The sequence below is a fragment of the Nerophis ophidion genome, linkage group LG02, assembly GCF_033978795.1.
Source record: "Nerophis ophidion isolate RoL-2023_Sa linkage group LG02, RoL_Noph_v1.0, whole genome shotgun sequence".
NCBI classification, from domain to species: domain Eukaryota; kingdom Metazoa; phylum Chordata; class Actinopteri; order Syngnathiformes; family Syngnathidae; genus Nerophis; species Nerophis ophidion.
Window position 1 is genome coordinate 22,064,096 of NC_084612.1, and position 15,242 is coordinate 22,079,337.

The following is a 15,242-nucleotide window of genomic DNA, read 5'->3' on the forward strand; positions in this document are numbered from 1 at the left end:
GGATTGATAAGGTCACCGCAGTCAATGTAACCCAAATTCTATACTGCAAAAAAAAAAAAATAGTTAATTAAAAAATGGGAAATAAAATTAAGTAACAATCGATGGTAATCAGCAACATTTGGAGGACTAACTAGGAAAAAATGCACACACAACTTAAAAGTGAAACTCCTGTAATGTGTGCAGTCATTTGTATAAATAAAGGGCTATACATTAAATATGTGCATGATGATCTTGTGTGAAGACTTTCAGTAAACAGCAAAATGTTCGACCGATTCTGCACAATCTAGCAAGATCCATCCAATTCAATAGAAAAGATAATAATGCTCAAGTTGAGTATTTTCATTTGCAATGATGGATCATTACAAAAGTTGTTAGAATGCATTAACGTCACCTAAGCATTAGAAACAGTTCCCAGTGATACAGTAAAAACATTTGAATACTAATCCGTCTCATTAGAAGGTGAAGGTATACCTAATGTGGCCTAATGTCGCTCTCTCCATGTATAGAGTGGAGAGGTCGGCCTGTGTAATTTGTTGGTTTTAGTTCCACTCTGGTGAATAAGACCAATCAATATTTAGCTAGCTGCACACTCTTATTGGCTTTGCTTGCCGTGTCACAGTGCCATATAGACAGAAAACACTTAATATAACTTTTTTACCCTGCTGTCATCGCCAACATAAGCACATCCAGTATTATGTTGCTGGTTTAAATCCCTTTAGTAATTAATTTTTCTTCTTTTTTGTTTTTATTTTTAAATTACTTTTATGAGCATTAAAGTTAAATGGTAACAAAGTGAATGTAAACTGTAATCCTACTCAGCCTATTCCAGCCTATACTCGCTGCATAAGTGTGTGTGTGTGTCTGTGCGTGTGTGCATGTGTGTGTGCGTGCTGCTCAGTGACTCGCTCATGTGTTGCTGGCCCATCTGCGAATAGAATGACCATGGCAGTGTGTGTGTGTATGTGTGTGAGACATGGGGATGTAGTGATTGATGAGACAGTTGCCATTCTTACTAATGCAAAAGGCACCTAGCCCTGAAGGAAACAAATGCCACCACACACTGCACGTGGACACACGCAAATGCAGACACAGACACACACATACAGTACATATATAGGGCCTGTCCCCAAATTAACATTTTAAGGTTTTTAATTATTCTGCTGGACAGTAAGTAGAATGTCATCACGACACGTGACGACAAGTAAAAAAGCCATCACATCATTAAACACTGTGGTTCAGTGTATCAAATATAGAAGACATTGAGGATGTTTGTCAACAATGACGTGTGATAATGAACGTTATTTTCAAAAGCTATATACAGCACTGGCCTTTTTTAAAAGCTGATTTTTTTATTTCCAGATGAAACACACTAATATGTCCATGTATCAGTATTTCCTGTCAGTATTGACTTGTGATAACCTCCAGTAAAAGACAGTGGAGTTTAGGGTGTTCATACAAAAATAAAGAGCTGTAAATGGTAAATATTTTTAGGTGGATTAATTAAAACATTTGGGTGATTTGTGGGAAAACAATGTACCAGAACAATATTTTAAAATAACCTATTAGCCTTATTTTTTGCATCTGCACACATGTACAGTAGTAGGAGTTTAGGGAGTTCATACTACTAAAAAACACAAAATGTGGGGGTTTATTAATGTTTTTATGTGGAATTAATAGAAAGTAAAATAAAAGTCTGAAACCAATAATTTTGTCTGTGCATGTTTGAGGACTTTAGGAAGTTCATACAAAACAAAAATGCACTGTAGCAAAAATGCACTGTTTTCATATGACTTTTGTGGAAATATTGTGTCATAATAATATAAAGGAGCCTGATAGCCTTAGTTATGTGTGTGGACGTTTGCAGAGTGAAGGAAGTTAATACAAAAACGCACTGAAAATGAACATAACATGTTTTTTGACTTACTTGAAGCTAAGTCCTTTATGAAAATATTATATCATTAAAAGTATAATACCAATAGTTCTACATGTTAGAGGAGTGATAGAGAGTTCATACACAAACCAATTCACTGTGTATGTCTTTTACATATTGGGGCTGTTAATACATGACTTTTATGAAAAAATAAACAAAAGTGATGTACCATAAAAATATACTATTTAAATTTAGTTTAGGTAGCTTGCACAAAATGCACTGTAATCACAAGAAAAGTATTCTAAGATATATTCCTTCAAAATGTTGCTGTCTTTAGTGAGGATACCAATAGTTCTACATGTTAGACGCATTTGGGGAGTTCAACCAAAACTGTCATTTGTATAAAACTTAATTAGAAAAAAGTCGGGGTTTACTGATGACTTTTGTCAAATAAAAAATGTATTATAAAAAGTAAATAATATTAAAAATTCTTTAGGGAATTCATACTCAATTTATTGTACATATGAGAAAAATGTATTTCTCAGGTGGTTTCTTAAAAAAAAGTTTTCTAAAGTTTACTAATAATACCAATAGTTTTGCATGTTAGAGGAGGTAGGAAGTTCATACATAACTTTAATTTAATAAAACTTAAACATTTTGGTTAACAGGAAAAAGGTAGTGTGTACTTCAGACTTATGTTGTAATATAAACAAATTAACTGAAAAAGGAGTTTAGGGAGTTAATACACCATAGACTGTAATTATGAGAAATTAGATTTTGGGAAGGTCCTCAAACATGTTGACTGTTTCTGTAAGTCTTTAAGGAGGAAACCAAAAGTGCTGCATCGTGGAGGAGTTAAGGGAGTTCATACATAACTGTAATTTAAATACAACTTAAACATGTTGGTTAACTGGAGAAAAGGTAGTTGTGTACTTTTGACTTATGTAAAAAAAAAATGTAGTACTATAAAAAAATAGACTGAAAAAGGAGTTTAGGGAGTTCATACACCATAGACTGTAGTTATGAGAAATTAGATTTCTGGAAGGTCTTTAAACATGGTGACTGTTTCTTTATGTCTTTAGGGAGGAAACAAAAAGTGCTGCATGTTAGAGGATTTTAGGGAGTTCATACAAAACTGTCCTTTGTACGAACGTTATAATATATCTTTACTGAAAAAAAAGCGGTTGTTTACTTATATGTTTTTATGATATTTCTGAAAGTTAGTAATGTTGTAGGGAGTTTATACAAAAAAAAATCACAGTCATAGACATGTAACATAAATTTTAATTGCTTAATTTTTGATGACTTTGATTCAACAATATGGACTACCTAACACTATTGCTCTGAGATTGTGGACTAAGCAGTGTGCGTCACGGCAGCACTCTGGAAGTGCGTCACTGCAGTGTTTTTTGTCTGTGATCCAACCTGCAAAACAGTCCGACTGTTACCTGTTGTAACAAATTTCTTAAATATGATCACGAAAAATGCTTTGAAGAACATACTTCTATACAGATGTGTGTGTGGCTGTTTCGTGTCTACATCAGGGCAGATGGGGCTAGATGCAGTGTGCTGTAGGCACGTATGTGTGTGTGCGCGCGTGTGTGTGTATGTATGTGTGTGTGTGTGTGTGAGCGGATGTGTGTACACGTTAGCGTTAGCGACGGGAGCTGTTAGCGGGGCAGGCGGCAGATGGGCTGTCGTTCTTAATAGGGACTGAGCGGGTGCAGAAAGGTGACAGCTCCGCACGGGAGGGGCCTGCAGGGTGAGGACGGAGGCGGGTGAGGAGGTAAGGATACGGGGAGAGTGTGTTGGGAGGTAAGCGGTGGAGGAAGAACGGGGCAAGGCGGAAATAAATTGTTCTCTGCGAAGAAGAAAAAGCAAAGTGGGGATCAACTGCGATGAGGCAAAGACCTCCAGAGGGCACGACGTGTTAATATCTTTTTTTTCTTATCAGATATTTAGGAAAACACACAACATATTCATACACAGTTTACGCAAACATTATTTAACTGTGTATGTGATGCTATTTATTTCCTTTCTGCAGCGAGAAAATGCATGTTCACCTGTTCTGATATGTTTTTAGTTGTAGAAGACAAATAAAACCAGATGCATCCTCAGGGTAGGCCACACTTCGTACACTTCGCAATATAAGGTATTTTTTGAGTCTGAATCTATTAATCACTGATGTTAAATAGGCAATATTTACTTTTAGCCTTTATTTCAAGTATTATTTTATAGGTTTGAGTAGAATTATGTGTCAAAAACCTAAAAAGTATAATCTAACATATATTTTACAATTTCTGCCACAGAATATGTGCTGCTGACCATGCATTTTGATCGAAGCGAAGGAAACATCTAACGTATAAGATGGTGGTATGGGAGACAGAAGAAGGAGCGTGGTCTGCCACATGAAGCATGATGGGAGGATGAGTGGAGGAATATTTCACTGTCAGTCTGCAGGTGGCATGGTCATCCATTTCCTTCGCTCACCCCGCCCCTTTCCGCTACACCTTTTCTTGGACGCACAAAGCCGAAAAACTGAATCATACGAGGCCGAGGCCAAAAAAGCAGGACCTTCCTTCTCTTCTAGCTCTCACACGCACACACACGCCACCTCTCCATCTAAATTTGTTCTATTGAGGCCTGGTCTGCGCTGTCTCCTCCCATTAGGGCCCCCGTTAGAAGCCTTGAACACCACACACACACACACACACACACACACACACACACACACACACACACACACACACACACACACACACACACTGATGGCTTCATTTTAAAGATGCAACATAAAAATTGTTATTAATAGTGATGAATTCACATTTTCCAACACAAATGGCGCTCAGTTAACCTTTCCATAGATACAGACTCATCTTTCGCTACCTGGGAAGAAATGTATTATTAAATTAATTCTCATTCCTGAAGAGGAATTCCGTTTTCACTAAGTAAACTGAAACGGTCTTGTGCAACATAGCTGAGGCTGGGGGTTCAAAAGCCTTCTAACGTAGAATCTAGAAACAGATTAGCATCGTTCGGACAACTTTTAAAGCGTTGTTGCTAAATGAATTAATAAATATATGTATAAAAAAATGCACTTCTGTTGCTATGTCAACTAAAAAAAAGTGATTTTCCAACTTCAAGATGAACTACAGAAGAAAGCGGGAGATTATCCGAAGTATGTTTGCGCTTTTATTCCATCCTTCAAAGGCACAATTAGTTGCATTACGACGTCGGCGGCTATGTCCGATATACAACACTTGTCGCACAATTGCTTCCAGCAAAACCGGGCGGGGAAAAGAGAGTGTCAAACATCACAACTCCCCGGCCTCGGCATTGCAGAATACTTTTTTATACAGGCGGTACCGCGTTGTTTAATTTTGATTCTTGTGCGGTTTATGCAAAACAGCCATAAAAACGCTGGAAAAAATATCCCCTAAATATATTAGGTAAGAAACCTCTTTCCTCCCACATGATTTGAATCTGCCAAATGGGAAATGAAGTCAATATTTGTTGGTAAGCAGCGGAACCACAAATGATTTGATATCAAGTGATAATAATGACTATACACTCTGATGTATGGATCGTGCCTGCAGAATGGGGCGATGTGGGGGGAAAAAGAAGAGATTGGGATGAGCGCGATTGCGCCTCTCTCAATACCATAACACTCTCTCTGTTTTTGCAATCGTCCCTTTGGCATTCAATCACACGCACAGGCACACGCACACGCACGCACACACACACACACACACACACACACACACATTTGGCTGGGCTGCGGCGTGGCGGCTAATTGCGGTGAGTGTGTGTCACAGCTGGTACGGTCCCCTCGTACTGCTCTTTCAACACATCAAGGCCGGCATTGACCCATAACACACACGCACACACACACACACACACACACACACACACACACACACACACACACACACACACACACACACACACGCACACACACACACGCACACACACACACACACTGATTGATTGAGAGTGAAATCAGTCAAATTCATATCATGTGCATCACTAAAGACAATGTGTGACTTTTTTTTAAGATGAAAAAGCATGATCTAGAACGAGTGTATGTGCAGCCATGTGTGCGCTCATGCGTCCCACAGACCGCTAAGAGCAGGGGTGCCAGACAAAAGCAGCTGCCCCCCACCCTTGTCTTCCTTCCACCTATCCCCTCTCTGTCTCACTCTTTTGCATCCCTCCCTCCCCTTTTACAGGACTAAATTACTGCCGGAATGCTCGGACCCTTCACACATGAGCCAGGCCTGCCTTTTTAATGTGTGTGCGTGTGTGTCAGTGAGTGTAGGCGAGGACAAACCTGACAGATAACAAATGCCATCGGGACAGGCGAGCGGACACAAAAAAAGAGGAACACCACCTTTCACCGGCCAGTCATTCAGGTCACAAACACACACGCACACACACACACAAACAGAAGCGCACACGGGCAACAAATCAGTGCGGCACATATTGACATGCCCTGACAGATGAATTAAGTAAATGATTTTATAAGGAGATTAAAAGGATTTTAATTTACGCAATCTCTCTCTGGTCACCCCCCACCCAAACAGTCAGCTTCATCTCGCTGTCTCCCTTTAGTGCTTGCCTTTCCTCATGGAAATAAACAGAGAGATTCAAAACATGCGCTGAAAATATAAACAATAAACATTTATGTGTAATAAAGTAAAATAAAAAAATTGTGGTTATCACACGCAAACACATACTTTTGGATATGCTTGAATTGTTATACGTCTATAGAAACGTACTACAAATTCTATATAGCAAAGTTGAACAGTTGGACATACAATGACATTTTTTTCCTGATGGTCATCCATTATGATTTTGAAATGTCGGCTAAATTTTTGCTGCTAAAACAAATTAAAACAATTACTTTCAAAACACCACACACAGAGACTTAAAGTGGAGCGCCATCTCTACCACCTCACCATCATTTAATCGCTTGATATAATTCTGCTGGCTACACCTACAGTGGTGTCAGTTTAACAAATCATACAAAAAGTACATCACTATACCACATTCTCCATGCATAACATAAGAAAATATTATTACTTTTTTTACTGCAATTATTTGCTTTGCGATGACTGCCTTCATGGTTTGCATACACGGCCGTCTTTGAGCAGCACGCATGTCGGCAAAAAATAAATACAATTCCTCAAAGTCACATAGGAAAATAAACTCTAATGATATGCTAATGGTATGTATAAGATGGCAAAGGAGGGTTTAATTATATTAATAGCATAACGTTATTATTATTGATATCAGTATCATCATCATCAGGATCCCTAATACTTTAATTAGTGTTAGAAATGGGTGCATGAGAAGACTAAGAAGCGGAGAAAGAACATGGATGGATTGAAGGAAGTATGCATGATATATGGAATTGTAAAAGTAGAGCTTATTATACAAAATGCATCTGTTGTAAAATATCACAATCAAACACATTTACAGCATAAAAGCTAAAGGAAAGTGCTGAAACTTCAATTTCACTGTGGGCATGTTCCAAACTGGTCAAACTGGTTTGTATCTGAAAGATCAGCAGAAAGACCCACACTGACTTTTTTTTGTTTGTTTGTTTGTTTGTTTTTAAAAAGGTAAATGATACTGAGCCCACGTCTTAATAATAAAGAAATACAGATTTTGTGTCAGTATTTTTAAAAGAGACTAATTTATGACACTAAACTGACATTTTGACACATTTTCAAAAGTTATTGAAGTCTAATTATTCTTTAAATAACCATCCCGCACACACAATATATACACAACATTTTAGTTTAACTTTAAAAATGAGTGTTTCTTTTTTAAAAGCAGAATCAGTAACACGTGTTTAGGTGCTTTTCCAGTGTTTTTGTTTGCATTTAAAGACATCCTCAATAAACGCATCACATCGGCCTCAGACTTGATTTGTTTTCTTTGCACTTTTCCACACACATGAAGACATTTATATAGAGGGCAAGATTTTGCACAGCTGAATTTAACCTACTTGTTGTTTGCATGAACAAACGTTGAAATCATTTTACATGGTGATGGTTACACACACTCCAACTTTTTTTTTAACTGTATTTGCATAAAAAAGGCTAAGGTTGGTTAAAAAATAAATGCTGTTTCTTCAAGAAAACTCACACACACTTATGTCCACTAGCAGGTCTTTATGACACCAACCGAAAAAGAGCAGCAAAAGGAGCGACTCAGTTTTTGTTGGTGTTGTGTCAAAGTGTGTGTGTGTGTCTAATTCCTGTGCAGGGCCACATGCTGAGTCGGCCGTCTGAAATTCTACCTCCTCTGGCATTTAAGAGCGCTTCCCCTCTTTTCATCCTCTCACTTATGGGCTCTTGTCCCCCACACTGGGATGAACATGCAGACACAGTAAAAAACTTGTGTGTGTATGCGTGTGGGTCAGTCTCTCAGGTGTGATGCCATAATGAGTTGCTGTTGTCCTGACACTGCTGTTACACACACACACACACACACACATACACACGATAGATGACAGCAGAAACAACATACACACAGCCACAATGGAATACAATGACAAATTAGAATAAAAGGTAAAATTTACCTACTCTTGTTCAGAGTGCATTAAAAAACACTCGGAGAGCGGATGTCCTACCAAATCCATCGGCGATAACGGCTCATTGTCATGTCAACCTCCTCCAGAGAAAAAGATTGGGCTGTTTTGTGGGAAGAAAAAAAAAAAGTTTCAATATGTGTCCTCTTCTTTCTCCGGTCTCTCGGTCCTCGCTTCCACTTGGAGGAAGCAACACAATTTAGCGGGCTGAGCGCTGCCTGCCTGCACTGATCTGCTCTGGGTGGATGTGAGTGAGAGAGTGTGTGTGTGTATGGCCGGTGGGAGAGAGAAGGGGTGCGACAGACACACACGCACACACACACATAAAGTCAGCCAGTCAGGCGGGCAGTTGGGACAGAAAGCTGTGCCGCTGTCCTAATCAACGACTTAAAGCCCCAAAAGAAGCTCATGAATATTAAGCATCAGTTGTTTTGCATATGTAGTCCCTCAAGGCTGCCGGAGCTGCCGCCATTGGTGGACCCTCGGCCTATGGTTGCGGGGAGGGGTGGGGACAGGGGCGGGGACAGGAGCAGCGTGAGGAAGCAGAGCAGGTGGAGAGGGAGGGGCCGGACAAATAGGGATGCTGTAGGGAAGAGAGGAGAGGATGAGACAGGTGAGTGTAGACGTCCTGTGGTAAATATAGTTGGAATAAAACATATTTTTTTAGTGATCAACCACCACCATCAAAAAGAGGATGGCTGTAACCACACTAGCGAGCATGACCAATTCCAAAGCTGCATGTAAGCTGCACGCTGTACCAGAACTTTACACACCGAGGAGAGAGCGTCTACAAAACTACATTGAGGACATATATTGACTGTGCCTCACATTTTCAATCTTATTCCTGAAACTCTGACACGTCAGCGCTTCTTTCAACACTGCAGGAAGTGCAGGGAGGGGATGCAAAGATGAAAGAGAGCGCTTGTGATTAGCAGCTTTGGAGGAGAACAGATAATAAAACATTTCCTCAAACCAGTTCCTTTGATGTAAACGTGTGTGCAGACTGATTTCTGTATTGCGAAAACTGAAATATGATGTCATGTACTTATCGTACGAGCGTTGCTTTAAAACTAACTTCTGCTTGTGATGCGACTGTACATGTGTTGATACATTAAAACATCTTTTAAGGGGAAATTTTTGAAGGCCTTCCACTCTTTAGTTGGGAGGTCAAACGCTTTACAACTACTGTACATACAATAGATGTATTTATTATGATGCATATATCGTCCTCAAAACCAGTTTCCTCTACAGTGGACATTTGTTGACTAATGGCCGGTGGTGCAACAAACTAATCAGCAGGACATCGCATTTGACCATTTTCTGCAATAACTCATTCCCTCACTTACTGTGCCATACAACTTCTCCTCGTCATTGTAAAATGGAAACAATAATAACAACAGTACATCACATTTGACCATTTTCTGCAATAACTCATTCCCTAACTTAATGTGCCATACAACCTGTACTCATCATTGTAAAATGGAAACAATATAATAATAATAAATAATAATATATTAAAGGCTGTTGACATCATTCAGTCTTTTTGGATAAGAATTATTATTACCAGCATGGCACATTTTGACTTGGCAACATTTGAACACTCTTCAAATCTGTCACACTGTCTTATGCAGCGCCCCCTTTCACAGGATATTCAATTGTATTTAGGTCTGGGCTCTCAAGAAATCAACATTTTCTTCGGGTGGATTTGCATTCTTGTCATGTTGAAAGGCAAAATTTCCTGAGCTTCACGCTAAACTACTACTAGTTGTTCCTCACGTTGGCAAATAACCAAAGCATGTCTCATTTTTTAGCGTTGCCAAATAAATATTTTTCTTAAATTAGATAAATCACAGTTTTGAATTTGAATTAATTGCAATTAATCACATTTAATTCTAGTTGTTCCTCACATAGTCAAATAACCAAAGGATGTGTTTTTTAAGTGCTGTCAAATGATTAATTTGTTGCATCAGATTAATCACATTTTTAATTTGGATTAATCATGATTAATCACAGTAAATTACAACAAATTAGTCCACACTTAATCAAACAACCAAAGCATGTCATTTTTTGTTCTGTCAAATGTTTATTTTTAAAAATCACCTTAATTAAACTTTTGGATTTGAAAAAAAAAACATGATTAATCACAGTAAATTACTGTCAGTTGTTCTTCACTTAGTCCAATAACCGAAGCATGTTTCTTTTTTCAGTGCTGTCAAAAATTGTTTTATTTAGAATCAAACTTTTGAATATGAATTAATCGCGATCAATCACAGTAAATTACAAAAAGTTGTTCTTCACTTTGGTTTAAAATCGAAGCATGTGTATTTATTAGTGCTGTCAATTGATACATTTTAATCGGATTAATCATACTTTTAAATTTTGATTACTCGTGATTAATCACAGTAATTACTGCCAGTTGGTCCTCATTCAAATAACCGCAGAATGTGATTTTTTTAATGCTGTCAAATAATTTTAAAACCAGATTAATTACAAATTTGAATTTAGATTATTCATGATTAATCACAGTAAATTACTACTAGTTGTTCCTCACTTAGTCAAATAAATGAAGCAAGTGTTTTTTTTTTTTCTTCAGAGCTGTCAAATGATTAATTTTTTCATCAGATTAATCACACTTTTGAATTTGGAATAATCCTGATTATTCACACTAAATTATTACTAGTTATTCCTCACTTTGGAATAATACAAAGCATATGGTTTTTTAGTGCTGTCAAATTGTACATTTTTAAATCAAATTATTTACACTTTTACATTTTGATTAGTCACAGTAAATTACAACTAGTTGTCCCTCACTTTGGCAACAACCAAAGGATGTGTTTATGCTGTCAAATGACAGATTTTTTTACCACATTAATCACACTTTTATACTTAGATTATTTGTGATTAACCACAGTAAATGACTTAATTGCATAATTTGAATTAACTTTGTAGGCGCCAGCACCCCCCGCAACCCCAAAAGGGAATAAGCGGTAGAAAATGGATGGATGGATGGAATTAACTTTGAAAAATACCTCAATATTTGGACATGAATGCAAAATTAATGTCAGATCGGCCTTATCACATTTGTAAAATGTTTTACTTAAATGTATATAATTTATTTGCTCAAAACATTGTAACAGTTTTATCTGAAGCCCTGATAGGGTTTATTTTGAAGTGAAATTTGCCAGCGAGCACACCAGTCAGTCTCCTCACTCATCTTTGCACTGACGTGTGCATTGATCTGATCGCGCACGCCGCCTTTCAGGTAACCTTCTCCACTTAAGTAAATTGTGTGATTAATCTCCAACTGCACACAATTAATGCATTATTTTTGTGATTAATCACTCAAATTAACTTGTTCTTTTTGACAGCCCTAGTTTATTCAATAGATTTAGTTTCTTTTTATGTAATTGCAGGTTGTTGGTCATTTTATAAAAAAAACATTTTTCCATTATATTTCAGGGTCTCAAAAATTAGTATGTCAACTCTCAACAAATGTATATATATATATATATATATATATATATATATAAGGATAATCTCACTGTAAACTCAATTTAACGTCCTTTGCATAAACATAATCCAACTAAAGAGTACACACACTTGCCGTCAGGTTCACGCTCACACGCACGCACACACAGAGTTATGATGTATCCAGGGACTTATAAGCATCGACAAAGATGAGTGTGAATCAATGCGGCCGTCAGTGCTGGGCAAACAAACACTTTACCAAAACCTTACAAACACACACACATACGCACTCACGTTAAAACAAGTTTATGACATTCTCCTCTTCTGAAATGTAAAATAGTATTTAACTGATGATATGATATTACACCGCAATATAAACACCATCATATGAATTATGCCAAAGTTGATTGAAACAGAGCTACCAAAACGAAGCACAAAAATGTCATCACTGCACAATATAGACACAAAAACACACTACCTAACCACCGACAGGTAAACTAAAAAGCAATCACACAACGATCGCATGTGCTGTATTCAACAGTTCAACAAATAGTTTGTTTTAAACAACCCCCTAACCCATTCTATGGTTTTGCCATGGTTGTTCTACCCCTCTGTGACCGCCATCTTCACCTCCCCCACCTATCGATTGTCTCTCAGTCAGTGTGCATGTTGACAGTGACCCCTTTAGGCCACTTTCCTCTCTCTTTCACTGGTGGAGCTCATAAACACAAGCCTATCACGATAAAAGCCAGGGAAATAAACATGTGTTGTGTTGACGCATGTGTGTGTGTGTGTGTGTGTGTGCGTGTGTGTGTATACGGGCGAATGTGTTCTCTTTAATGTACGGGACATCAATACATATCAATACATAAAAACTCCACATAAGGAAAATTCTGTATTACATGTAATAATAGGCAGCAATGAATGAAGTATGAACTCTACTTTTAAAACAGACCTATCACTCCTCTTTTGTTATTACATGCGCGCGTGTGTGTGTGTGTGTGTGTGTGTGTGAGAGAGAGAGAGAGAGAGAGTGTGTGTGTTTGATCTGCAGGAGAATTATCCATTGCAACTCATAGTGTCATCAATCACAGCACTCAATAGGCCACAGAAAGTTCACGCAGGGGTGCGAGTGGGTCAGAACAGTATTCTAGAAATTCAAAGAGCCGGTCACTTAAGCACCTGACCACAGGGCCACACATTGATAAATGTGTGGCCGTCATATAAACAACATTACATTGACAGGTGCTGTCCCGTGGGCTTGTTCTACCACACAAAATTAAAGGAAAGAAAAAAAAAAACAGAAGGGGAAGAGGACCAAGGAAACTGTAATTCACTAATAGCCAACAGAGGGCGCTATGGATCATATTCACTTAAAAAGCAGCATCTGCAACACACTAAATCAGTGGTCCTTAACCTTGTTGGAGGTGCCGAAAGCCACCAGTTTCATATGCACATTCACCGAACCCTTCTTTAGTGAAAAATAAAGTTGTTGTTTTGTTTTTTTTTGCAAATTCAAGACAAAGTTTCTTTTTTTCTTTTTTTTACTATTGCACAAAATAAACCATGTATGAACATCATCTTGTTCAAAGAACAAAACCAACACAGTGGGTGAACTCACAACAAATTACACACTTGCAAATCAGATGGAAAATTAGAGGGAACATTGTTTGGGGGTATCCATAATACTTAGATTTCCTTTTTATTGTCATTCAAATTTAAACTTTGCAGTACAGATACGACGATAGGGAGACATTTTTATTTACACGAGTGATTGATTGATTGAATGAAAGAGACTTTTATTCGTAGATTACACAGTACAGTACATATTCCGTACACTTGACCACTAAATGGTAACACCCGAAAGAGTTTTTCAACTTGTTTAATTAAGTCGGGGTCCACGTTAATCAATCAATCAATCAATCAATCAATCAATGATTATTTATAAAGCCCTAAATCACAAGTGTCTCAAAGGGCTGCACAAGCCACAACGACATCCTCGGTCCAGATCCCACATCAGGGCAAGGAAAAAGTCAACCCAATGGGACAATGAGAAACCTCGGAGAGGACCGCTCAATTCATGAGTCTGGTGTGTCTTGACTGCTGCGGCGGAGGCTCTACCGAACCCCCGAGGCCAACTCACCGAACCCCTAGGGTTCGATCGAACCCAGGTTAAGAACCCCTGCACTAAATGTATGTGTGTGTGTGTGTGTGTGTGTGTGTGTGTGTGTGTGTGTGTGTGCGTGTGTGTGTGTGTGTGTGTATGCATGATGGGCGCAGAAAGAAATATATGGTTATTCAAAAACCCAACAAGAGTTAAAAACACACCATTTAAAAATAATTATTGATTTGTACATATCTAAATCAGTTTTAAGGTCTTCAGCTTAGTTTTAGAATCAGGCGGGACAGAAATTGATGATTATTTTTATTAAATTTTTTTATGAATTTTTTTTAGCATTGCTTTCCCTAAGTGTCTAGTGATTTTAAGCGCATTTAATTTTGATCACTAAACTGCCTGATTGCTGTCAGTTTTGTCAATTGATGGTATGCTAGTTTGTTGGTTGTAGCTCCATTTGAGAGCATTTATAGTCTTTGTTTCAAAACATTTTAAAAGAGAGCACACAGAAATGCAATATGTCAATTAACTTACATTACAGGTAAAATAACTTCTCTCTGACATTCCAAACATTAAAAAAATTGATGTACGCAAACACGCTAGCTCAATGCTAATTTATATTGGATTCGCCATAGACATGCTACTAGTTAGCATTAGCGCTTGTAAAGTGCGAATTCCGCATCTCCGAATTTGGAAAAACAACACAACATTTAAGATGTACGCAACAATCAAACCGCGGATGTGTAATCATTACAATACTTACAGTAAATTACTTCAACACGTTCAACTTGATGGGAAAGATGGGAACAAAAAGTAGCTTGCTTCCTGACTATGGCAACTCACGTAGGACAAATTGAAATGAACGCATACATGCAAATTAGAGTCAGGATTAAGAAAGAAGATCCACATGATCACAACAACATGACACTAAATCAAGCCTTTTATAACATTCCACATTACGAAAAAAGTGGGCAAAAAAGTATGTATTATTTCAAATAATACATCATTTTTAAAAAATGTTTTGCCTAGTGCACAAATAATTTATTTGTGCTGATATCGTATCTTATCGATATCAGCCAAATAGTCAAGGCTGCAGTATCAGAAGTGAAAAGTTGCAGTAATTAAAGTTAAGTAGATGTAGTTTCTTTACAACCTGGCTTTTGAGAAAGTGGCACAGTCAGCCATCCATC

The 15,242-nt window shown here is 37.8% G+C and overlaps 1 protein-coding gene across 8 annotated transcripts in view; it reads right to left on the reverse strand.

Annotated features, from left to right (window-relative positions):
* The window catches only part of esrrga (estrogen-related receptor gamma a), a 279,698-nt gene that overhangs the window by 133,644 nt on the left and 130,812 nt on the right, over nt 1-15,242 (reverse strand). Inside the window, exons 1-2 of one of the 8 annotated variants that reach the window (XM_061879099.1) lie at nt 14,816-14,950; nt 8,464-8,571 (exon numbers count right to left, since the gene is read on the reverse strand). In XM_061879099.1, the coding sequence (XP_061735083.1) occupies nt 8,464-8,519 (56 nt within the window). In that variant the 5' untranslated portion in view covers nt 8,520-8,571; nt 14,816-14,950. Of the gene's footprint in view, nt 1-8,459; nt 8,942-14,815; nt 14,951-15,242 lie in introns of those variants that run through there. The other 7 variants (XM_061879139.1, XM_061879090.1, XM_061879133.1 and 4 more) reach the window with 7 other exon arrangements.